This window comes from Lynx rufus, unplaced genomic scaffold, assembly GCF_022079265.1.
Source record: "Lynx rufus isolate CCGP_SWC_20201006 ecotype Redwood Valley unplaced genomic scaffold, mLynRuf1.p SCAF_23, whole genome shotgun sequence".
Classification (NCBI taxonomy): Eukaryota; Metazoa; Chordata; class Mammalia; order Carnivora; family Felidae; genus Lynx; species Lynx rufus.
In genome coordinates, this window is record NW_025814838.1 from 6374873 (window position 1) to 6398031 (window position 23159).

Here is a 23159-nt window from a genome sequence, read left to right on the forward strand (position 1 = left end):
AGGCCTAGTGGGGCCGGAGCGGCGTTGGGGAGCGTGGGCTTGCAGGCTAGGAGGCCTGCGCCTTTAAGGGGCGGGGCTGCGCCCTCTGTGGCAGACGCGGATTGGCTGGAAGGGGTCCTCGGAAGTGATGCACCGAGAAGCCCACGTGTGCGGTTCTATCCCACATGGCGGTGCTTCTGAAGAGGCTGCTGCAGTCGGCGAGGCCCCCCGCGGCCTTGGGCCGCCCCGTAGGACGGCGCGAGGCCAGCATGGGCACTGATCCCGGGGCTGCAGTGCGGGTGCGGTTCGCCCCCAGCCCCACAGGTAACCTGGGCGGACGTGACGCTGTAGGTCGAAGTCCATCGTACCGTGTCCGCCCCCCGAATATTCCCGAACGAATCCCTTCCGGTCGAGTCAGACTGGGCGGGCAGCGCGACCCTATTTTGCAGGCGTAGAAGTAGGCCCACAAGCGTAATTTATTCACATTGACAGGAAGTTCTTTGTGTTTATCGAACTGTACCATTACTTTCGGTCCCTTTTTCGTGTATTCAATAAATGTTTATTGAGGACCAACAGTGTGCCAGCTATTGTTTTAGGCGTTGGGATGCCGTGGTCTCCAGGAACGTTTTTGGCTCTTGTTCTCAAGAAGCCCATCCTATAGTATACGTTATAGCCGCGACAAATACGTGTAAAAATAACTGTAGTTTTAGTTACAGATGCCATGAGAGAAATGAAGCAGAGTAGGGGTCTGGGGGTTAGATAGAAAGCTCAAGAAGGGCGTGTTGAGGATGTAGCGTTTGAATTGAGAACCAAAAGACAAGAAGTCTATGTATGTGAAGTCTGTATGAAGTCCATAAGAGGGACTTTAGGCAGAGGAAATTGCAGGTACAAAGGCCCTGTGGTTAATGTTGGCACTCAGCAAGCCAAAAGAATTAGGTAGAGGCTCACTGTATGCCCTAGTGGAGAGCTTGTCAGGGTGTCCCCACCATTTCCCCCCGGTTTGTTTTTCTCACGGAGGCTTCCTTCTGCCCTCTCCACACTGAGCATTCCTCTCATTCAGAACCTGTGGGTCCACATGTAAGCCTTTGTGTCAAGATCCCACCTGCACAGAGTGACAGGATCTTTCATGGCAGGCAGCAGAGTGTAGAGCCGGCCTCTCAGACCATGGTGACAGGACTGGTTTTTAATTTCTAATTGATTATGGATCAGTATTTTTATATAACCAACAGAAATGAGTTACTAAAAAGGACAAATATTGAAAGCATACAAAATATGAGCCTATTTCTGTTGAATTCACCAAATATAAAATTACTCTGTCAAATTGCTGTTTCTAAATATTTTTTCTCCATTTCTGTACTTACTTGGTTATGAACTGGCAGCAGTTTCTAGACCAGCAAGTGTCTGTACTTGGCTTTGCACGGCACTCATGTAGTGGTTGGGGGCCACAAGGTCTGAGGTTGGCTGGGTCCAAATTGCCAGCTTTGCCGTTTGTTAGCTGTGTGACATGGGCAAATTGCATAACCTTCCTGAGCTTCTGAGTTTTACCTTCTGCCAAACAGGGCTAGTAATAGTTCCTGTCTTGTGGGTTTGAGCTAATGCAACTGAGGCACTTAGCAAGGTCTGGTACTTAGCACTTAATAAACAATATTCTCTATTGTGATTATAGTTCTCCTTTTTTTTCTGATTTGCAGGAAAAGCCCATACAGAAAAGGCTGCTGACTACAGACAGATAAAACATACTGTCTACAGACAGATTTATGAAACGACATAGGTCATTAATAGCTAAAATTAATTGAAGGGTATACTTTGACCAGCGCTTAGGTCACAACAGCCCTGTAAGAAAAGTTTCTTTTTTCTTTTCTTTTTTTTAAATCTTAGCAGATGAGGAGATTGAAGCTCATACACATGAAGTAAAGTGCCCAAGGGATAGCAACTGGTAAATGGTGGATGGAGAATTTAAATCCAGATTACTGGACCCCTGTCTTCTGTCTTGGGGACCTCTGGTTTTGTGGTTGCCTTGTAATAACTAGCAGAAGGTCACACATAATCCGTGTTGAAGAAGTTTGCCTGATGCCAGAAGAGCCTCATGGGTCCCATGCTGCCTCCTAAACCTGTAGATGCAGAGAGGCTCGTTATGGAGTCAGAGCCATGGCCTGGACCAAAGAAGATAAGATACTAGCTTTTTTTTTTCACCCAAGCACATCATTGAATTTGTACATGTTAAATGGATGTGTGGTAATGGCTTCAGTGGATAATCCTTTGTCCTTATTTGGGTAAAACTTGGCCTTGAGGTAAATCTAAGTAGAACAGTGGGTGCAGTTAGGAAGAGTTGGAGTCTTTTTTTTTTTTTTCCCACAAAATTACATGCTCTAAAACTTGGGTGGTCTTCTATTTCCAGGATGAGGGGCTAAAGAGGTTGACCACCCCTGTCCTCTCCTGTGGCAGTCTGTCTCGGTGTTGACTGGAAGGATGGGACAGGGGTAGCTGTTCCTTGAGCTTTGATATTCACTGGGACGTCCTGGTACAAGCAGGGCTTACTTGCGTCTGGCTGAGGTGTGTCAGTTCATCTTCCCTGTCTTGACTGAGTGTTCTCTTCTTATACTAGGCTTCTTGCACCTGGGTGGCCTACGCACTGCCTTATACAACTATATCTTTGCCAAGAAGCACCAGGGGAGCTTCATCCTCAGGCTGGAAGACACGGATCAGTCCCGCCTTGTGCCTGGGGCAGCAGAGAATATTGAAGACATGCTGGAGTGGGCAGGTGAGGCGGTCAGGAAAAAAACCCTTCTCCAAGGGGGAAGTGGGAGCAGGGAAAGGAGCCAGTAGGCCTCACAGGGCCCAAGCTGGACAATGAGGAGTTCCTGGAGAGATGGGTATATTTGTGCTGCCTCAGGAGGCACGTGCCCCCCCAAAAAAAGATGCTAAAGAAATGCTCTGAGGCTGTTTTGAGGTTCCTGTTCTTAGAGTGTCAGGTGCTACTGGGAACGGACAGGAAACACAGGCCAAGCATAAGATGGAAGTGGAGAGGCGAGGCGTGTGGTGAGCAGAAGGCTCCAGCCCCTTGTTCCCATGTGGGAATGCTGGCCCAGCTTGTCCAACCTTCTGACTTCCAAGAGGAGCCAGAAATCCAGGTTTTTGTTACTGTTTTTTTTTTTTTTTTTTTTAATGAATACTTGCCATTGTTAAACTTGAACTCAGATTTTTTTTTTTTTAAACACACTGTGTGAGCCAAACTAAATGTGTACAGCTTCTAAAGTCAGTCTTCTTATGGGAAGTTTAATCTGAAGGACTGCTAAACCCCAGGAAGACAAGGAGGAGTGTGTTTGTGTTCCCTGGGTCAACAATTGCTTACCTGTCAAGACAGGTATAACCAGTTAAGTTCTCCAAGGAAAAATACCAAAAATACCGAGACTTTTATGAGATGTGTATTTTAATCTGCAGTAAATTATTAACTAGACTTTGGGTTCCCAAAGGGCAGAAACTGATTTCATTTTTATCTTCTATTGTAGAACATTATGGCAGATGCTTAGTTGAGATTAGTTGAGTAAAGGAATTCATTCAAAGAGATCACTTATTGTAATTTAGGTCGTGTTCCAGCGTTGAACAGAGACTCTGTTGTCAGTAATTGGAAGACAGATAAATTAATTCATTTTCACCATGATGTTAAGTGTTAATGTGTGCTATGGAGAAAAGGTTAACAGGTTAGAGAACTGACAGGGAGGGATGCTGTTTTAGACAGGGTGGTCTTCTCTGAGGAGGGGACATTAAAGCAGAGATCACACAAAGTGAGGGGCCAGCCCTGTGGCTACTTGCACGAAGACTGTTCAAAGCAGAGGCAGGGCACCTGGGTGGCTCAGTAGGTTCAGCACCCGACTCTTGGTTTTAGCTCAGATCATGATCTCACGGTTTCATGAGTTCAAGCCCCACATCAGGCTCTGCGCTGGCAGCCTGCTTGAGATTCTCTCTTTCCCTCTCTCTCTCTGCCCTTCCCCCACTCGTGCTGTCTGTCTTTTTCAAAATAAATAAATAAACTTAAAATTTAAAAGCAGGGCATCTGGGTAGCTCAGTTGATTAAGCATCCGACTTCGGCTCAGGTCATGATTTTGCAGTTCATAAGTATGAGCCCTGTGTTGGGCTCTGTGCTGACAGATTCTGTGTTTCCTTCGGATTCTGTGTTTCCTTCTCTCTCTGTTCCTCCCCCACTTGCACTCTGTCTCTCTGTCTCTGTCTCTCTCAAAAATAAAGATTAAAAAATTTGATTTAAAAAGCAGAGGGAATGGCAGATGTGAAGGCCCTGATGAAGGAAAGCATAGGGTGTATTAGAGGAGCAGCAAAGAGGCCAGCATGGCCCAAGGACTGTGACCAAGCAGAGGGACTGGAGATGTGAGGACAGAAGTTGGCCGGTACTGAACCTGCAGTACCAGGCAGGCCAGGATGAGAACTTGGATTTCACTGAGTGTCTGCCATATGTCAGCCACTGTCTGAACAGGAGGTCCAGGGGTGAAAGAGTCCTACCCTTGGAGCCCCTGGTGCAGCACAATTGTGTAAATGACGCCTGCAGCCCCTCAGCACAGCTTCCTCTCCGGTGTGGTGGAGAGGCAGAGCTGACTTCTGTGGCTTCTTAATTTAGGAGTCACCCTTTTTGTGTGTAATTGACATATAATTTACCTGACACGAAAGTCACCATTTCAAAGTCTACAAATCAGTGGTTTTTATTGAAAGCTGTTTAGGGTAGAAACACCACCATCTGGCTCTTTTGTGTCCCCTTTGTCTCTGCAGAAAGTGTATATTGGTTAAATCTGTCCTTTGTGACCGGAGGAAACTGGACCTTGGGCTGGAGCTGTGGCTTACAACAGATCGCATTTCATATAACGGCACCCATCGCAGTGGTTCTGCGTGTGTGCACCAGGCTGAGCGCTTTGAAAGTACCAGTGCGTCCCGTTCTTGCCACCGCCCCGCATGCTAGAGCATAGCTCCGCTTTGCAGGGAAGGAGGCTGAGGCAGTACAATCAGGGTGAAAAGCGTGGATTCTGTGGCCCCCTGGCCTGGCTTCGAATGCATCTGTACCGCTTGCTGTTGGCCAAGTGATGTAACAGAGCCCCTCTGTGCCTCAGCGTCCATACTGAATGGGGGTCACGATGGCGTCTACCTAGTAGGGCGGTTCTGAGGCTTGATGGAAGTCATGGGACACAAGAGCAGCCTGGCAGGTGCTTGGCACTGCGGCCCTCACCCGTCTTCAGGATCCCTTGTCACAGCTTCTCTGGCGCAGAACTAGGGGTCCAGCCAGGGCTATGCCCTGAACCATACTTCGTTCTTTGGAGCCAGCTCTTCCAGGCCTGGGCTGCTTTCCCCCTCCCCAGGGAAAGGACAGATGGAGAGGAAGGGCAGTTGAGAGCGTGGACTATGGAGGTGACACACCCCTGTGACTCCTTATCTTCCAGGCCTCACAACCTTGAGTGCTTACCCTCTCTTGTCTTTCAACTGGTCACCTATAAAAAGGAAATCGCGACAGTAACGACCTTGAGGGTTGTTGTGAGGATTAAAAGCTTTACTGTATGCATAAGGCACACAGAACAGTGCCGAACCGGTGCTGTCAGCATCTTCATCGTTAGAATTTGGTGAGCATTCTCTCTTGCTGTGCCGCAGGCATCCCCCCAGACGAGAGCCCCCGCCGGGGAGGTCCAGCGGGGCCGTACCAGCAATCCCAGCGACTTGAGCTCTACGCCCGGGCCACGGAGGCGTTGCTGGAGTCTGGCGCTGCTTACCCCTGCTTCTGCTCACCACAGCGCCTGGAGCTCCTGAAGAAGGAGGCCCTGAGGAATCACCAGACGCCCCGGTGAGAGCCCCAGCCTGTCTAGGCTGCTTCCCCAAAGTCGCGTGTGTCCCTCATCTGCATGACAGATTCCCCCCAAACTGTGGTCCCTGCACGGCCTCTTTGGTCAGGAGTCTGGGCGCAGCTCTGCTGGCCTCCTTGGCTCAGAGTCTCTCTCAAAGCTGCAGTCAAGGTTTTGGCCAGGTTTGTGGTTTCCTCAAGACTGGCCTTGCAGAGGGTCCGCTTCCATTTCTCTCATGAGGCTGCTGGCTGACCGTGGGCTACACTGGCTGTTGTGCGGAGATGCCAGCTCCTTGCCATGTGGGCCTGTCCACAGCGCAGCTCACAGCATAGCAGCTGGCCTCGCTGTGGGCAAGGTGGACAGAAAGCAAAAGAGAGCAAGACAGAAGCCAGTCTGTTTGTAACTGAACAGAGGAAGCAACATCTTGTCACTTGTGCCGCATTCTCTTCCCAAAAAGAAAGTTGTTAGGTCCAGCCCACACTCCAGGCAGGGGATGACACAAGGGCAGAAACACTGGAGGTGGGCATCACTGGGGCCATGTCAGAGCTGCCGACCACACTGGCTCTCAGGCAGTAGTAACACGTAAAGTAACTTCAATTATTTGTAATTCTGAGTAAGTAAAGTTTTTTTCAGAGGCAGAGAAATGTATATGCAAAGATCTCTCCTAACCCTGACTCTGGCCCCTCAATTTCCCTTTGTATAAACAACTGCAGTTAGAATTTTCTTTCTTTTTTTTTAACGTTTATTTTTAAATTTTTTTTAATGTTTGTTTTTTGAGAGAGACAGAGCACAAGCAGGGAAGGGGCAGAGAGAGGGAGACACAGAATCCAAAGCAGGCTCCAGGCTCTGAGCTGTCAGCACAGCACTGACAGCTGTCAGCACAGCACTCACCAACTGAGTCACCCAGGCACCCCATATATTTATTTATTTTTGAGAGAGAGCGAGCACATGTGAGCTGGAGAGTGGCAGAGAGAGAAGGGGACAGAGGATCCAAAGCAGGCTCTGAGTTTACAGCAGAGAACTCAGTGTGGGGTTTGAACTCATGAAACGTGAGATCATGACCTGAGCTGAAGTCGGATGCTTAACCGACTGAGCCACCCAGGTGACCCTAGAATTTTCTTCTGTCTTCTCCAGAGACACTCAACGCATGTACCCTGATGAACACGTATTGTTTCTCTTCCCCATTCCAATGGCAGCACACAATATACGGATTGTGCAACTTACCGTTGCCACTTACCTTTTTTGAGGCTATCCAATCTATATAGGCCCACACATTTTTGTTATGCTTGCATGGTATTCCACTGTACAGATGTAGCATCCGTTAAACAGTTTCTTACTAATGAATCTTGATGCCATTTCTAATCTGTAGTTATAATGAAAGAGCTGGGATGGATCATGTTGACATATGTTGTTGTGCACGTGTGCAGGGTGTTTGTTGGAGACCCTCCCAGATGAGGAATTGCAGGGCCAGTTTGGAGCTTTGATAGACACTGCCTGTGGCCCTTGACCACCTTGCTTCCCATCAGCAGTGGCATCAGGACATCTTGAGTTCCAGTTTATTTATTTACTTATTTATTTATTTATTTTTTTTTTTAAATTTTTTTTTTTTCGACGTTTATTTATTTTTGGGACAGAGAGAGACAGAGCATGACGGGGGAGGGGCAGAGAGAGAGGGAGACACAGAATCGGAAACAGGCTCCAGGCTCTGAGCCATCAGCCCAGAGCTTGACGCGGGGCTCGAACTCACGGACCGTGAGATCGTGACCTGGCTGAAGTCGGACGCTTAACCGACTGCGCCACCCAGGCGCCCCGAATATTTTTTTAACGTTTTATTTATTTTTGAGACAGAGACAGAGCATGAACAGGGGAGGGTCAGAGAGAGAGGGAGACACAGAATCTGAAACAGGCTCCAGGCTCTGAGCTGTCAGCACCGAGCCCGACACGGGGCTTGAACTCACGGACTGTGAGATCATGACCTGAGCCGAAGTCGGATGCTTAACCGACCAAGCCACCCAGGCGCCCCTTACTTATTTATTTTTTAAAGAAATTAAAACAAAGTTTTTTTAAGTTTATTTAAGGAATCTCTACACCCAACGTGGGGCCCAAACTCATGACCACAAGATCAAGAGCCACATGCTCTTGCGACTGAGCCAGCCAGGTGCCCCGCCCCTTTTTAAGATAGGCTTCATGCCCGATGTGGGGCTTGAACTCACATCCTTAAAGTCAAGAGACAAGCTCTCATAGGCACCCCCCACTGAGTTCCAGTTTAAATGAACTGTTTGGACAAGCACTGGATATTTGTATGAGGTCATGATATTCACTGCAGCTTTACTTTTTTGTCATAAATAATCTACTTGTCTATTGGTAGAAGGTTATTTTTTAAAATTACAGTCAAGTTCTGTTGCGGAATCCATGCAGCCGTTTATTAATTGAACACTTAGCTCTGTGTCAAGGAGTATATTTTCAAGCTTTACATTTCTGTGTCAGGATTCTTCGGGGAGTAAGTAATGGAATACCCCTTTTAAAAGGGACAAACCATGCTAACTAACTTGGATGTAAATTAAAAAAATAAATAGATAAAATTTAAAAAAATTAATAAAAGGGACAAACCAGGGGCGTGCAGCTGGCTCAGCGGATGGAGCATGCGACTCTTGATCTTAGGGTCATGAGTTCAAGCCCCATATTGATGGTAGGGTTTACTTAAAAAAAAATAAAGAATAGGGGTGCCTGAGCGGCTCAGTTGGTTAAGCGGCCAACTTCAGCTCAGGTCATGATCTCCGGTTCATGAGTTCGAGCCCCGCATTGGGCTCTCTGCTGTTAGTGCAGAGCCTACTTCAGAGCCTCTGTCCCCTTCTCTTTCTGCCCCTTCCCAGCACTTGCACATAAGTGCTTGCTCACTGTCTCTCTCTCTCTCTCAAAAATAAATTAAAAAACAATAATAATAATAAAGAATTTAATAGAGAGTGGGGGACAAATCAGAGCTTCTCATGCTCTAATGTGCAGACGACTTACCTGGGGATCTAGTTAACATGCAGATTCAGATTCACCAGGTCTGGGCTGAGGCCCGAGATGCTGCATTTCTGACCGGCTCCCAGGTGAGGCTGTTGCTAGGGATCCACAAACCATACTTGGAGTAGCCAGGGCATAAACCACACAGACATTTGTCACTTACTCTGCAGAAGTCTGGAGGTGGATGACTCAAGGATAAAACCAGCAGCTTCAAGACATCAGCGCTCTGTTGTGGCTTCTTCCTACCTCCCCTGCCCCACCCCCTACACTAGCTGCAAGTGGCTGCGGAGGCTGCAGGCATTCTGCCCTCACAGGACAACATCTGAAGGGCACAGGGGGAAAGCAGAGGAATTTTCCTCTTGTGGCTCTTTTGCTCTCAATTGGAGAGGCAATCTTTCCCCAGAGCCTAAGCCTCCCCTGCCTCCAGGCATACTTTTCTTTGAGTCTTGGGGACTAGAGTGGTCTGGCCTGGACCAGTTGCTGGCAAATGGGAATGGGATTGCATGATTGGCCACACCAGCTGTGATTCAACCCCCAGGACTAGGCATTTTGCTATTTCCTCATTAGCAAGGAAGAAGAGGGAGAGGCTGGCAGGTAGGCAGGCGCAAGTGTCTGCCACACTGTTACCAATTACTGTCTTCCCCATACGTCACTCCACTCCCTGTTCAGGACTGGAAACAGAGCTGGAGAAGTAGATGTCTTGCCAAGGTCAGCCAACTATCAGAGACAAAGACGGAATTCAGTCTGTCTGTAGTCATCCTAACCTCTGTGACGCTCTGCTTTAACAGGTATGACAATCGGTGCCGGAACCTGAGCCAGGGGCAGGTGGCCCAGAAGCTAGCCACAGGCCCCAAACCTGCTATCCGCTTCCGCCTGGATGGGGAGGCACCAGCCTTCCAGGACCTGGTGTATGGCTGGAATCGGCATGAAGTAGCTAGTGTGGAGGGGGACCCGGTCATCCTGAAGAGCGATGGCTTTCCCACATACCACCTGGCATGCGTGGTGGACGACCACCACATGGGCATCAGCCACGTGCTGCGGGGCTCCGAGTGGCTGGTCTCCACCTCCAAGCATCTACTTCTGTACCAGGCCCTGGGCTGGCAACCACCTCGCTTTGCCCACCTGCCCCTGCTCCTCAATAGGGATGGCAGCAAGCTGTCCAAGAGGCAAGGAGACATTTTCCTGGAGCATTTTGCTGCTGCCGACTTCCTGCCAGATGCCTTGCTGGACATCATCACCAACTGTGGCTCCGGGTTTGCAGGTACCTGCCCACCTGGGAGTTTGCAGTGGGACCAGAGCAGTGAGGAGCTGGGGCTTTGGTTCAGGCCCACCTGGTCTTCAGGCCAGGCTGTGCCATATACTAGCTGCACGCTCTTCCCTAAATTCATTCTTTTCTCAACAGATGTTTATTGAGCCAGATGCTGTGTTAAGTGCTGGGGCTACAACAGTGAACTAGCTAAATGTCACCCCTGCCCGTAAGGAGCTTATGGTCTTTGAGCCTTCCCTGCCTTTCTGTAAAATGGGGATAAGTGTTTACCTCATAGGGTTAAGTTAGGATTCACTGAGCTCATGAATATGAGGCACCCAGGAAGGTGTCTGCCACTCTGCACAAAAACCGTAGATCTTATGGTTATTATAATTATATTACTCCCACTATGGCAAGTGTGGGTTCCAACAGAATTACTAAGACTGCTATGACCCTAGTGTATTCCAGACTGGGCCCTTATCCTTGGTCCAAGACTTAGAGCCCAAGGTTTAAAGAAGCAGCAAATTAGGATGACCTCTTTGTGGAGGGGATTTCTAGAAATGTGGCACTGGTGGTCTGCTTACTGTTTATTCTGCTCTTATCTCATTTACTCCTTAAAATAGTCTTTAGAGGATTAAATTATCCTTGCTGTTTATAAGAGAATTGTGAGGCTCAGACAGGTTTGATGACTTGGCAAAGCCATGCAGCCTGTAAGGGACACGGCAGAGACTCCCTGTAGGCCTAGGCCTGGCCACGATGCCTGCTGACCGCATGGGACGGGGCTGCAGCTCTGGAGAAGCAGCTCCCTGCGCAGCGATTCTCCGCACTGCCTGAGGTTTGGAACCACCTGGGAAGCTTGGAAAGAATACTGATGCTCAGACGCCATCCCAGACCAGCAGAGTCAGAATCTCTGGGGCCCAGCCAGGCAATGAGCATGCTGTTCCTGCAACCCACATCTTTGAGGGCAGTGAGGGTTGGTTTAGCCTGATTATTTTAAAAAAATTTTTTGAATGTTTATTTACTTAGCATGAGTGGAGGAGGGACAGAGAGAGAGAGAGAGACACACACACACAGAATCCACAGCAGGCTTTGGATCTGAGCTGGCAGCACAGAGCCCAACATGGGGCTCGAACCCATGAACCGTGAGATCATATCCTGAGCCGAAGTTGGACGCTCAACTGACTAAGCTACCCGGGCACCCCTAGTCTGATTGTTTTCAAACTTGTTTTTCCTGAGTGACAGAACCCTTTCTGCAAATGAAAGCTCCTTCAAGAGTTAGAAGTTGAATCCCTTGGGTCAGAATGGAATGGGAAACCCAGAACCTGATCACCTAGCCTCCCTTGTGATTGAAAAGCGAGGGAGGGGGCTGAGGCTGGGCCTGCCTCCTTGCAGAGAACCAGATGGGCAGGACCCTGCCTGAGTTGATAACACAGTTTGACCTGACCCGGGTCACCTGCCACTCAGCCCTGTTGGACCTGGAGAAGCTCCCGGAATTTAACAGGTGAGTGGTGTAGCAGGGAGGCCGCTGGTACAAAAAGGCTTTCTTGCTAATGAGGGTACCCATGGCAGAGGGTCTAGTGGGCTTTGGAGTCACATGGACCTGATTTTTACTGTGGGCTCATGTGTCCGATGCTCCATGAACACAGAGCATGTAAATCACCTAACCTCCTGGAGCCTCTGTTTCTTCCTCTCGAAAGTGGGGCTAATAACAGTACTTACCTGTTACGATTGTTGTAGGAGTTCAGTTAAATTAAACGTTGCATCAAGGTGTTGTACACACCCCCTGGCACATAAAAAGTGTTCTGTAAATGGTAGGTACTGTCTCTGTCATTACCATTATTCCTGGTCGTCCTTTGCATGGATTCTGTTAGCCATGGCCTAGAGAAAAGGGGCATCTTCGCCTCGGAATCACCCCTTGTCCGCCCCCCCACCAACACGGTGACTGAGCACTGTCTCATGACACCTGTTTTACATTTCATGTAGCTCTTCACTCAGACCTCTAAAGCCAGTTACAGTTCAGATCACTGTTGACATATCCATCTAAGGGCCTTGGTGGTAAAGCCAGCAGATTGATGTGTACTTAAGGGACAAGGGACTCAAGGATGCCGTCTCCTGAGCACTGGTTTGGGGACAGGCTGTCTGTGCTTTACTTGCATGAGCCCAGAGAATTCGCATTGACTGCAGGTATTGAAGGTTGTTACTTCATTTATCTCCCATCAGACATCAGATCAGTTGTCTGACTTTGCTCTCTTTTGCATAGAAGGAAACGACACATAGGGCAGTGTTCCATAACCAGCCCGTTCACGCAGCAAACGGCAGGCATCCCTTGAATGGGGTATTCACCAGTGAATGCAACTTGAACCCTACCTTTCTGATTGTAGGGAAAGTGGTATTTCAAGGAAATGGGGCACGGCGGGGAAATACTTTGTGACCCATTCCAGTCCTCCAGCATGAGGGTAGCCAGAGGAGGATGGAGGTGGGCTCTGCTCGGCGTGGACCCAAGAGGAGATGCAGTTTTGGGACTGCCACAAACGCAGCCGAAGCCATTAACGTTTAGATGTTCCTGGCATCAAGCCGCTGCTGTGATTATTTCGGTAATAGCAGTAAAGGTAGCACCGGTAGTCGTCAGAGCAGCACCACAAGTGTGGTGGAAGTAGTGATGGTAATTGACATTTATTTGGCACTTCCTGTCTCCCAGGCCCTAGACCTTCCATGTATTATCTCAAGCGTGGCCACTAGGGTCTCCTGATTGCTTTCTGTCTACGGTCTTCTCCCACTGCTGTGGAGATCCTAGAGACACTTTCAGTATGTGGTGTTAACTCCTTTTTAAGAAAATCATTATTTTTTGGGTAGTGTGTGCTCCAGATAGCTTCGCAGAGGGTCTCATCCTTCCCCCCCCTGATGTGCGGAACCCTCAGTCCTGACCCCCTGCCTGCCTCCAGCTGCCTTTTCCTCTGTGCTTTCCAGATAGTCCCTCATGTAGTCTGCACAGTGCCCTGTGTTGGAGGCCCCTGGTTGTCCCTGTGGTGTACATGAGCCTCCTGAGGCTCTGGACGATCATGGAACTTGCAGACCTCTCACAGGGCCGGCCTGATTCACAGGCCTGCCCCAGTTCCAGAGCCCAGAAGATATGCCCCCACCGCTGCCACCTGCCTTTCTTCCATGCCAGGGCAGCCTAGGGAGGGAACTGAGGACTGGTTAAAGCTTTGCTGCTCCCAAAGAGAGGGAGCAAGGCAGTTAGAAGAATTCTGGAAAGAAGAACATTGGAATTGACAAGAAAACCTGAACTTCTTGATTATGAGCCCTGGATTCAAACAGCTGTGCACTCTGAGCTTCAGATCCTATAAATCTATGTTCTTGATCTCTGCCTTTTTGTGCCGGAGTCTCATGCTTTAAGCTATGTAAGGAGGCAGACACTTGTAGATTGTACCTTGTAAAGTCAGGTGCCTGTCGAGGCCAGCAGCCAGCACGGGGGTAGGTAGCAAGCCTGGGGAGAGGCACTGGGGAGCAGAGGCCCTGGCAAACTGGGGTGCTCTGTGCCTGTAAACCGGGCGGCCTCCACTCTGCTCCCGCTATTGAAGTGTGGGGCACAAGGGCCCTTTGCAGCCAGATCTTCTCTGATATCCCAAGAGAAGCCAGAAATCTCTTTTTATGTGATCTCTTTCTAGTTTAAAATGTTAGCTACTATCTTAGAAACACGACAGGATACCTGAGTTGCTTGGGGCTCTTAGGCTGACTTAGACCTTGGCCAGACCCCTTTCCTGTATGATCTGTTTCTGGGCCGTGGGAGGGACAGCTCATATAACGTGTCATTCTTCAAACCTTGTCTGCTCCCTTAGGGAGAGGGTTTGGAGGGGACTGGGAATGCCAGTGGCTGCCCGGTCCCTTGGTTTCTCTTACAGGCTGCACCTGTGTCGGTTGGTGAGCAGTGAGACCCAGAGACGCCAGCTGGTGGGGAAGCTGCAGGCCCTGGTGGAGGAGACGTTCGGCAGCCAGCTGCGAGACAGGGATGTCCTGGACCCAGGCTACGTGGAGAGGATCATCCTGCTGAGACAGGTGTGGTGTCAGGGAGCTCCGGTGACTGAGGGAATGGGTGGCGCCCCCCTTCTTCCCTGTCCTCAGTGTTTTCAGCGACTGCCTCTTCCCCTAGGGTCACATTTGCCGCCTGCAGGATTTGGTCTCCCCGGCACATTCCTACCTGTGGACTCGCCCTGCCGTGGGCCGAGCGCAGCTGGGCGCCATCTCGGAGAAGGTGGACTTGATTGCCGAGCGTGTGCTGGGGTGAGTTGCCGCAGGCCAAGCTCAAGGCTCCGCCCCTGAGTTCCCTCTCCCTCCCAGGGCCCCCTTCCTCCAGGACTGGCTGCGGGGCCTGCCACACAACGCATGGCTAGTGACAGGGTCTTGGCAAGATGATCACTCTGGTAGGGGGGCTTTCCCAGAGGAGCCAGACCCTCCCCAGAGAGGGCAGTGTGTTTGGGGTTGGGTTCACCTGGGTTCCCTGCCAGTCTTGCCGCTTACCCAGTCCTTTCTCCTGCCCAGGTGGCGTCACTATGGCACCTCTTTGAGCTTCCATTTCCTCACCTCTAACGGTAGAGATGCTACTACAGTCTTAACTGTACAGGAACAGAAATGCAACCAAAGCTGGCTTAAGCCCAGCCTAATTCAGGGGCCAAAAACATATCACTAAGACCTTATTTTTCTCTCTGTCCCTTTGACCTTCTGTTCCACACTTCTCAATGCCGGCTACTTTTTCTGCAGAGACTCTGTATCGAGTAGATGGAGGGTGGGGCTCTCTATCAGACAGAAGAAATGACAGTGCTTACCCCACGAGGAAGCGGCGATCCAGGGCTAAAGAGCTTTTTCCATATCTCAAGGGTCCTGATGTCCCTAGATTCTGCTCTTGTCCACACGGTGCATGGTGGCTCATAGACCATCCATACTTTAGCCAGAAGAGGAAGGAGGAAAAAGGGAAGGGGATGGGACACTCCTACTCCTTACGGAACAGACTTAGAAGTTACACATTCATTTCCACCTGTATCTCGCTGGCCAGAATGCCTGTCTTATGGCCATGCCAAGCTACGAGGGAGTCTGGAAAACTTTTCTTTTTTTTTTTTTTTTTTTTTTTTTTTTTTTTAACTTGGCAGCCATGAGCCTGGCTAAAAATTTTATCACTATATATGAAAGGAAAAAAAGGAGAGCAGCCTCTCTCATGTCTGTGCCCTGTTTGTAAGACAGCTCCAACATCACAAGGCCTCAGCCGTGTCTTAAGATGAACTCTGACGGAACCCAATTAGCTACATTTTTCTCTCCGAACCAGTCACACGAGGCCTGGGGAATGTGATGTGCCCGTTGGCGTAGGTTAGCTCATCAGCTCCTGGGCCGTAAATGGACCCCCAGCCAGGGCACATGAGCTGAGAATGGGAGCCAGGTAATTCCTCAAGGAGATTTGGGGTATCAGGAGAAAGGGAGGTGGATGCTGGGCGGCAAAACCCAGTGTCCATTTTACCTACCTCCTCCCAGCTTGTCATGAAGATGAAAGTAGGTCTTAAGCGTTTACCTACACATCCCTGCAACTTGCTATTTATATGCAGTAGGTCTGTATACGTATGTACACAGGGTGTGTGTGGATATGTGTATACGCTGAAATTCACAGCCACTTAATAAAGTATCTGGTTAAAATATTATCTCCAATTTATAGGTGAGAAAATCAAGACACAGGCTAAGTAAGTAACTTGCCTAAAATAACAGTAAGTTGGAGGAGCAGGGATTCAAACCCAGGCGAGGTTGGGCCTAGAGGCCATACGCTTCTCTCCAAAGTGCTTGGACAGTGCCTGATATCTAGAAACCCTCAGTGTATTGTCATAATAAATAAACACCTGGAAATGATAAGAAAATCATGTGGCAAAAAATACAGTATAATACAAATAGTAGAAGAAGGTCTATGGCAAAAAGTATGTGTTCCCTCCTACTGCAGCCCCCAACAGAAATGTGGCCGCACTTAGCAGTTTCCTTTATGTAATGTCTGAGTATTCAGTGATATGGATGTGTAACTCCATTTTTGTCTTTTTAAAATTTGAAATTTGATGTTTTGATTATGAAAACATTCAAACCTCTTTTTTTATGTTAATGTTTATTTATTTTTGAGAGAGAGAGAGTACCCCCATTCAGACCTCTTAAACCTGAGTTTAAAAGCTAGAAAGTGTGAGGCACCTGGGTGGCTCAGTTGGTTAAGCATCTGGCTTCAGCTCAGGTCAGGACTTGCAGTTCATGACTTTGAGCCCCGCATCGGGCTCTGTGCTGACATCTCAGAGCCTGGAGCCTACTTTGGATTCTGTGTCTCCCTCTTTCTGCCCCTCCCCTGCTCACGCTGTGTCTCTGTCTCAAAAATAAGTAAACGTTAAAAAAAATTTTTTTTAAACCTAGAAAGTATAAAAAAGGTAGATATTGGGAAATCCAGTTTTATCCTTGTCCCCCATCTGTTCAGTTCCAGAACTGTCTGCGCATTACTACCCTTTTTAATTATATCTAAATGATCCTTCTTTTTTACACAAAAATACGGTAACACTGTTCTGTGTCTTTTGATTTGTTTGTTTCACTTAACATATCTGTAGATCTGCCCAGTCTTTAGAGAGAATCCTTATTATTTCCTACAGCTACACTTAGGCCATTATTGTACCACTTTACGATAATTTATTTAACTCATTTCCTATTGTTGGACATTTGGATTGCTTCCAGATTTTGCTGTTATAAACAATGCTATAGCGAATAGCCACATATAGACATCATTAATCGGGTTTGCATTTATATCTCTAGGATAAATTCCCAAGAGTCATTATTACAATACTCCTTTAATTTAGGGCATTCCACAATAGGAGCTCTTAGTGCTAATTCACCAGGACCATTGCCTTAACTCCACATCCCTGCCATGGGGTTAGATTTCAGAGACACTCTGGGGCTCCCACTCAGGACAGGAAAACTGACACCCAAGTGTTCTGAAGCTGCCAGATTTCTTAGAAGTCCCTTCTGTACCCACGCCAAGCTCTGGGCCAGCTCTAATGTGTCCTGATCTGCCATTGCCTGTGGCCTGTCCCTCTTCTACCAGCTCCTTAGCAGCCTGCTTCCCCACAGTGGCATAGAGGAGAGTTCCTATGTTTTCCCATGGTAAATTTTAACAACTTTTTTTTAAGTAGGTTTCATGCCCAACATGGATCTTAAACTCATGACCCTGAGATTGGGTTGCATGCTCTACTGACCAAGCCAGCCAGGCACCCCATTTTCCACATTAAAATTTTTTTTTTCTTAAGTTTATTTATTTATTTTGAGAGAGAAAGAGCATGAACTGGGGAGGGAGGGAGAAAGAGAGAGAGAGGGAGAGGGAGACAGAGAATCCCAAACAGGCTCCGCACTGTCAGCCAGGAGCCCAGAGTGGGGCTCAAACCCTTAAACTGTGAGACCATGAGCTGAGCTGAGATTAAGAGTCAGATGCTCAACTGACTGAGCCAGCCAGGGGCCCCTCCGTGTTAAATTTTATATTTTCTGTATTTTATCTTCTGGATATAGGAATAATAATAAGCACGTGGCCGAGTTAATGATGCAATAAGCATGGTTATTTTTGCCTCCTGTTGAAACTCAGTGGTTCAGAATCCAGAGTTAGTAAGGGAATCTGTCGGTACCAAGAGGCAGTTTCTTCCCATTACTTACGAGCACGGGTCCCCCAGCCAGTCACCCTCCACATGAAGCCTATCAGTGGCAGGGGACTGTCTGGACCCCATTGAGCACGGGCAGTACCCCAGTTGGCATTGTGGACCATCCGCACTAGTGGAACTGTCCAGGCCCTCTGCAGCATTTCTACTTTGGAATCTCTGTAATAGCTGAGGGGGACTGAGAAGGTGCTGTAAAATACAGACCCACCCACCCTGCTCCCGTCCATTGCTCTAGCTCAGAGATTAACAATTTTTTTAAATGTTTATTATTTATTTTTGAGAGAGAGAGCAGGGGAGGGTTAGAAAGAAAGGGAGACACAGAATCCAAAGCAGGCTCTAGGCTCTGAGCTGTCAGTGCAGAGCCCAACGTGGGGCTCGAGCTCATGAACCACGAGATCATGACCTGAGCCAAAGTTGGACACCCAACCAACTGAGCCACCAGGTGCCCCTCCAACTCAGAAATTTTTTATTTTATTTTATTTCTTTTTTTTTTTTTTTTTTTTGGCAAGTCAAGCTCTAACTGAATGGGGAATCTCTCTTGAAACTCCAAACGCACTGGTGAGAGAGGATCTCAGCTGGCTACCAGCAAAGCAGAGGACGATTGTTGGCCTATTGGATTTTATTATTATTTTCTAAACATTTATGCTTTTTTTTAACTCATTAAGCTTTTTTAACTTTTTTTAACTTTTTAAAAAAGCTTTTAAGTTTATTTGTTTTGAGAGAGAGAGTGCAAGCTGGGGAGAGGCAGGGAGAGAGGGGGAAAGAGAGAATCCCAAGCCGACTCCGCACTGCCAGCATGGAGCCTGATGTGGGGCTCAAACTCACAAACCATGAGATCATGACCTGAGCCAAAATTTAGAGTTGGACGCTCAACTGACTGAGCCACCCAGGTGCCCCTGGCCTACTGGATTTTAGATCCTTACATGCTTCAACTTGTGGACAAAGAATGTTTGTAGCAAGAGGTGGGCGCCAGGCTGGCTGATTCAGCAGCCTGTGCTCTGGTGGGCCCAGGCAGCCGGCACCATAACCCTGTTCCACTTTGAGAACTGCTTCATGCTGGCCAACGTCCCTGACTTTGTCACCTGCAGGTGCAGTGGCCTATCAGAGTGCAAGCCCTTCTGGAAGTGCACACAGGCTGGGGTCACCTACTTCTTCATGCAGCTATGCAAGGTGCTGTTCCTGACCACTCTTTTCCCATCTGGGAAGGTGGCATCTGTGACTTTATTGGGGAGTTCATAAAGGCCAGCATGGATGTGGCAGATCTGATAGACCTAAATTTTGTCGTGTCCCAGAATACAGGCAAGTGGGGAGTTCAAGATCATGGTTGTTGCCCTAAAAATTTTTTTTAAAGAATGATTGTAGGGGCACCTGGGTGGCTCAACTGGTTAGGCATCCAACTTCAGCTCAGGTCATGATCTCACGGTTTGTGAGTTGGAGCCCCACATTGGGCTCTATACTGACAGCTTGGAGCCTGGAGCCTGTTTCGGAATCTCTCTCTCTCTCTCTCTCTCTCTGTCTCTCAAAAATAGAGAAACATTTAAAAAAATTAAGATAAAAGAATGATTGTAGCAGGTTGGTGGCAGTACTGTTACTGGAGCCGGGGTCTCCCGAAGTCTCTTTCTTTCTGCCCTTCTGTGCTACAAGCCCTCTCCCCTGCCCAAAGAGTCTCCCCTTTGCCAATCCTAAAGCTGTGTTTCAAGTAATTTCACAGAGGGCTTCATTCTTCCATCCTATGTCTAACCTGTTCTGAGTTTGTTTTTAGATTCTCTTGCAATGTTTCTGAGCTCTTGGATATAATAAATATTAGCTAATGTTTAATTTCTTTAAAAAAAATTTTTTTTTAATGTTTGTTGATTTTTTTGAGAGAGAGACAGAATGTGAGTGGGGGAGGGTCAGAGAGAGAGGGAGACATAGAATCCAAAGCAGGCTTCAGGCTCCGAGCTGTCAGCACAGTGCCTGATTTGGGGCTCGAACACATGAATCGTGAGATCATGACCTGAGCCAAAGTCAGACACTCAGCTGACTGAGCCACCCAGGCACCCCACTAATGTTTAATTTCTAAATGAAATACAAGATCTAGTGTTTCAGAGTGTTTACTGTCTATTCAAGCAACGTACTTAGTGCCTAACAAGTTTGAACTCAGCCCCACCATAGCCTTGTGAGTTACAGACACTATTATTATCCCCACTTTATAGATGAGAAAACTGAGGCATAGCGATCACATGACCTTGAGGTAGAAATTAGTAAATCCTCTTACTGTGGTACCATCTGCGTTTTCCTGTATTGTGCTTGGATTATCTGTGTATTTGGTTCCTTAGTTGTTTTTTTTTGTTTTGTTTTTTTTCTCAAATTGGAAAGGGATGGGGATCTTCTTCCTTCCCTTCTCCCCCAAGCAGACTTGAACACTGGTTGTGAATGTTAATCTTCAGAAATCCTCCCTCTTACCTACTTGCCACTGGCCCATGCAGGCCCTCATAGACTGGCTCTTTTCTAGGCTTTTATTTATTTATTTAAGTTTATTTACCTTTTTTTAGTAATCTCTGCACCTGACATGGGGCTCAAACTCACAACCCCTAGATGAAGAGTTACATGCTCTTCCCACTGAGCCAGCCAGGCGCCCCTCTTTTCTAGGCTTTTAGAAGGACCCGGTATGAGCTTAACTCAGGACGTGCTGAGTGGAGAACTGAAGAAGGTATCAGAAGGTCTGGAGGGGACCAAACACAGCAACGTGATGCAAGTCCTCCGAGTGGCCCTCAGTGGACAGCGGGTAAGTGGGCAGATGGGCTGGACTGTTCCCTGGAGCCCCTCATTTATCCGTTCAGCTGACATTCAATGGCAGTCATGCTCTGGTTTGGGGGTACAAAGACAAATGAAACACGATCACTCCCTTCAGTCTCTCAGCAGATAGTATTTATGGAAGCACCTACTATGCAGAAGCACCGTTCTGGGTACAGTGGGCCCAGTAGTGAATGAAACATGCACTCTCCCTGCCTGCATGGAGCTGGCGGTTGATGGGGGGCCAATAGACATATCACCACGGGAAAACAGGCTCCTGGGACCCATCCTTGGCCACGGAAAGTAAAGACAACGCAATGCTAACTGTGCCCCTTCAGACGCGGGCAGCGGCACTGGGGTTGGCCTGGGGTGTAGCGCCTGCAGACTGGGGCTGGGCTTTAGTTCTTTAGGCAGTATAAGGCAATAAGGCAGTTTCTCTTTTTGTTCTTAGCAAGGACCTCCGGTAGCTGAGATGATGGTGTCCTTGGGAGCGAAGGAAGTACGGGAACGAATACAGAAGGTGCTTTCCAGCTAGAGAGAAGATATGACAGAGGAAGAGGCAGCCCTAGGAACCTGGACGTGCATGGAAGTTGCCTTCAGAGCAAAGCAGAAGAGGCCTGGGGTCCATCAGGAAGCTCACAGAAGGAATCCCGAGTGGAAACCGTCTCTGGGTGCACCCAGTGCGTTTATGGCTTCCTCTCACCTCGTGCTTGGTTCTGACACCACATTACACAGCACAGGTTAGGAGCTGGTTCACGAGGGCTTGTGTCATATTCAGCTCAGGCTCCCGTAATGGCTTAAACAAGAGAAAGTTACTTCCTCACAGTTCTGGAGTCTGGAAGTCCCAAGTTCAAGGTGTCAGCAGATGTGGCTTCCCAGAGGCCTCTCTCCTTGGCTTGCCATTGGCCACCTTCTCTCTGTGTCCTCGCATGGTCTTTCCTCAGTGTGTGCTCTTGGTGTCTCTCTGGGTGTTCAGATCTCTTCTTATGAGGACACGGGTCAGATTGGATTAAAGCCTACCCTCATGGCCCAATTTTAACTTACCTCTTTAGAAGTCCTGTCTCCACACACAGTCACATTCTGAGGTCCTGGGGGTTAGGGCTTCGGCATAGGAGTGTTGAGGGGATGCAGTGCAGCCCCTAACAGCTTGGCATCTCCCTGGACTCACAGGTCGCAGTGTTCAGGCCCCGCTTTTAGGTGAAGCAGTAAAAGATGAATGACACCAGCAGGACTGAACTGGATGGCAGACTCTCTGTAAAAGAAGTGACTCACTTGTAAAAGAAGTGACCGTCTGCCGAGGGCGAGCACTACACTTTATACCACTCTTACACACTCTGCTTTGTCCTTGTATTCGGGCACGTGTGTCTCCTTCTCTAAAGGCCCTTTCTTCCTCTTTTCTAGTTCTCCAGACCTGGTCCTCGGACTGGAGACCTTCATCCCCCCTGTTTTACACCTTTTTCTTCATACCTACCTCCTCCTTCTGCCCATTCTTGTAAGTCATTGTCTGCGGGTTTCTGAAATAAGATGTTCTTTTTTTTTTTTTTAAACTTTTATTTATTTAAGTAATCTCTGCACCCACCATGGGGCTTGAACCCACAACCCTGAGATCAAGAGTCACATGCTCTTCCGACTGAGCCAGCCAGGTGTCCCTGAAATAGGTGTTTTCATTGGGGTGAATAGGAATAGCTAAAGAGAAAGGAGGATGATGTCTGCCTATAAAAACTGTACTGGAAAAATAAAATAAAATAAAAATTTGAAAAAGACCCTGCTGGGGCTCCTAAGCTTTTCCTGTATGGCAGCCAGCCTCCAAAATGTCCCCCAGTCATTCCGCCATCTTAGAAGTCACATTGAGTAGGGCCGACTTGTGATGCCTCGTGGCTTCTGTCTTATCCTCTTGGATCCCTTGCTTTGTGGGAAGCCAACTTCCACATCACAAAGACACTCGGGCAGCCCTCTGAAGACATCCGTGGGACAGGGAACTGAGACTTCCTGCCTGCAGCCATGTGAGTGAGTCATCTTGGAAGCCGGTCTTCCAAGCCCCGGTCAGGTGTTCAGACACCATCCTCCATAAAAGATCCTGAGCCAGAACCACTCAGCAAAGTTGTTCCTGAGTTTTGGACACACACAGGTTATAAGATAATAAGTGTTTATGGCCTCAAGTCACTTGGTTTAGGGATAATTTGTCACCCAGCAATAGATAGCCTTTTGCCCAGGAGAGTAGGGAAAGGGGATTCAGGGTTTGTTATGCTTTGCGCAGTCCTAGTCTTCGCTTCAAAAAATACATCAGATGAAGTTCTTTGGTTGCAAGTAATAGAAACCAACTCTGCCAAACATAAGTTGATTGGAGACTATGGGTTTATGGAGAGTTTAAGTCCGTGGGAGAGTCAAGGAATCTATGAGAAAGCCAAAGAATCAGGGCTTGGAAAAGACAGGAATTGAGGGCACTCTGGTCATCGAGGCAGCAGGAGCTAATGGCCAGTCTTGTTCTTCAGTGGGGATGTCTGAATCTTGGCTAGTTTTTTTGTTGCTGTGGTTTGTTTCCCTACTGTGTTTTCTCTTTTAGTTCTGGATGACTCATCTAAAGATTTTGATTTTTTTTTTTTAATTTTATTT

The 23159-nt window shown here is 48.2% G+C and overlaps 1 protein-coding gene across 1 annotated transcript; it reads left to right on the top strand.

Annotated features, from left to right (window-relative positions):
* Positions 1-164: 164 nt before the first annotated feature.
* EARS2 (glutamyl-tRNA synthetase 2, mitochondrial) lies at positions 165-22282 on the top strand. The gene is made up of 9 exons (XM_047087766.1): positions 165-303; positions 2585-2740; positions 5626-5815; positions 9611-10083; positions 11461-11569; positions 13971-14124; positions 14219-14349; positions 20403-20538; positions 20998-22282. The coding sequence occupies exons 1-9, from the start codon at positions 165-167 to the stop codon at positions 21079-21081; spliced, it is 1572 nt and encodes a 523-aa protein (XP_046943722.1). The 3' UTR covers positions 21082-22282.
* The last annotated feature ends 877 nt before the right edge of the window (positions 22283-23159 follow it).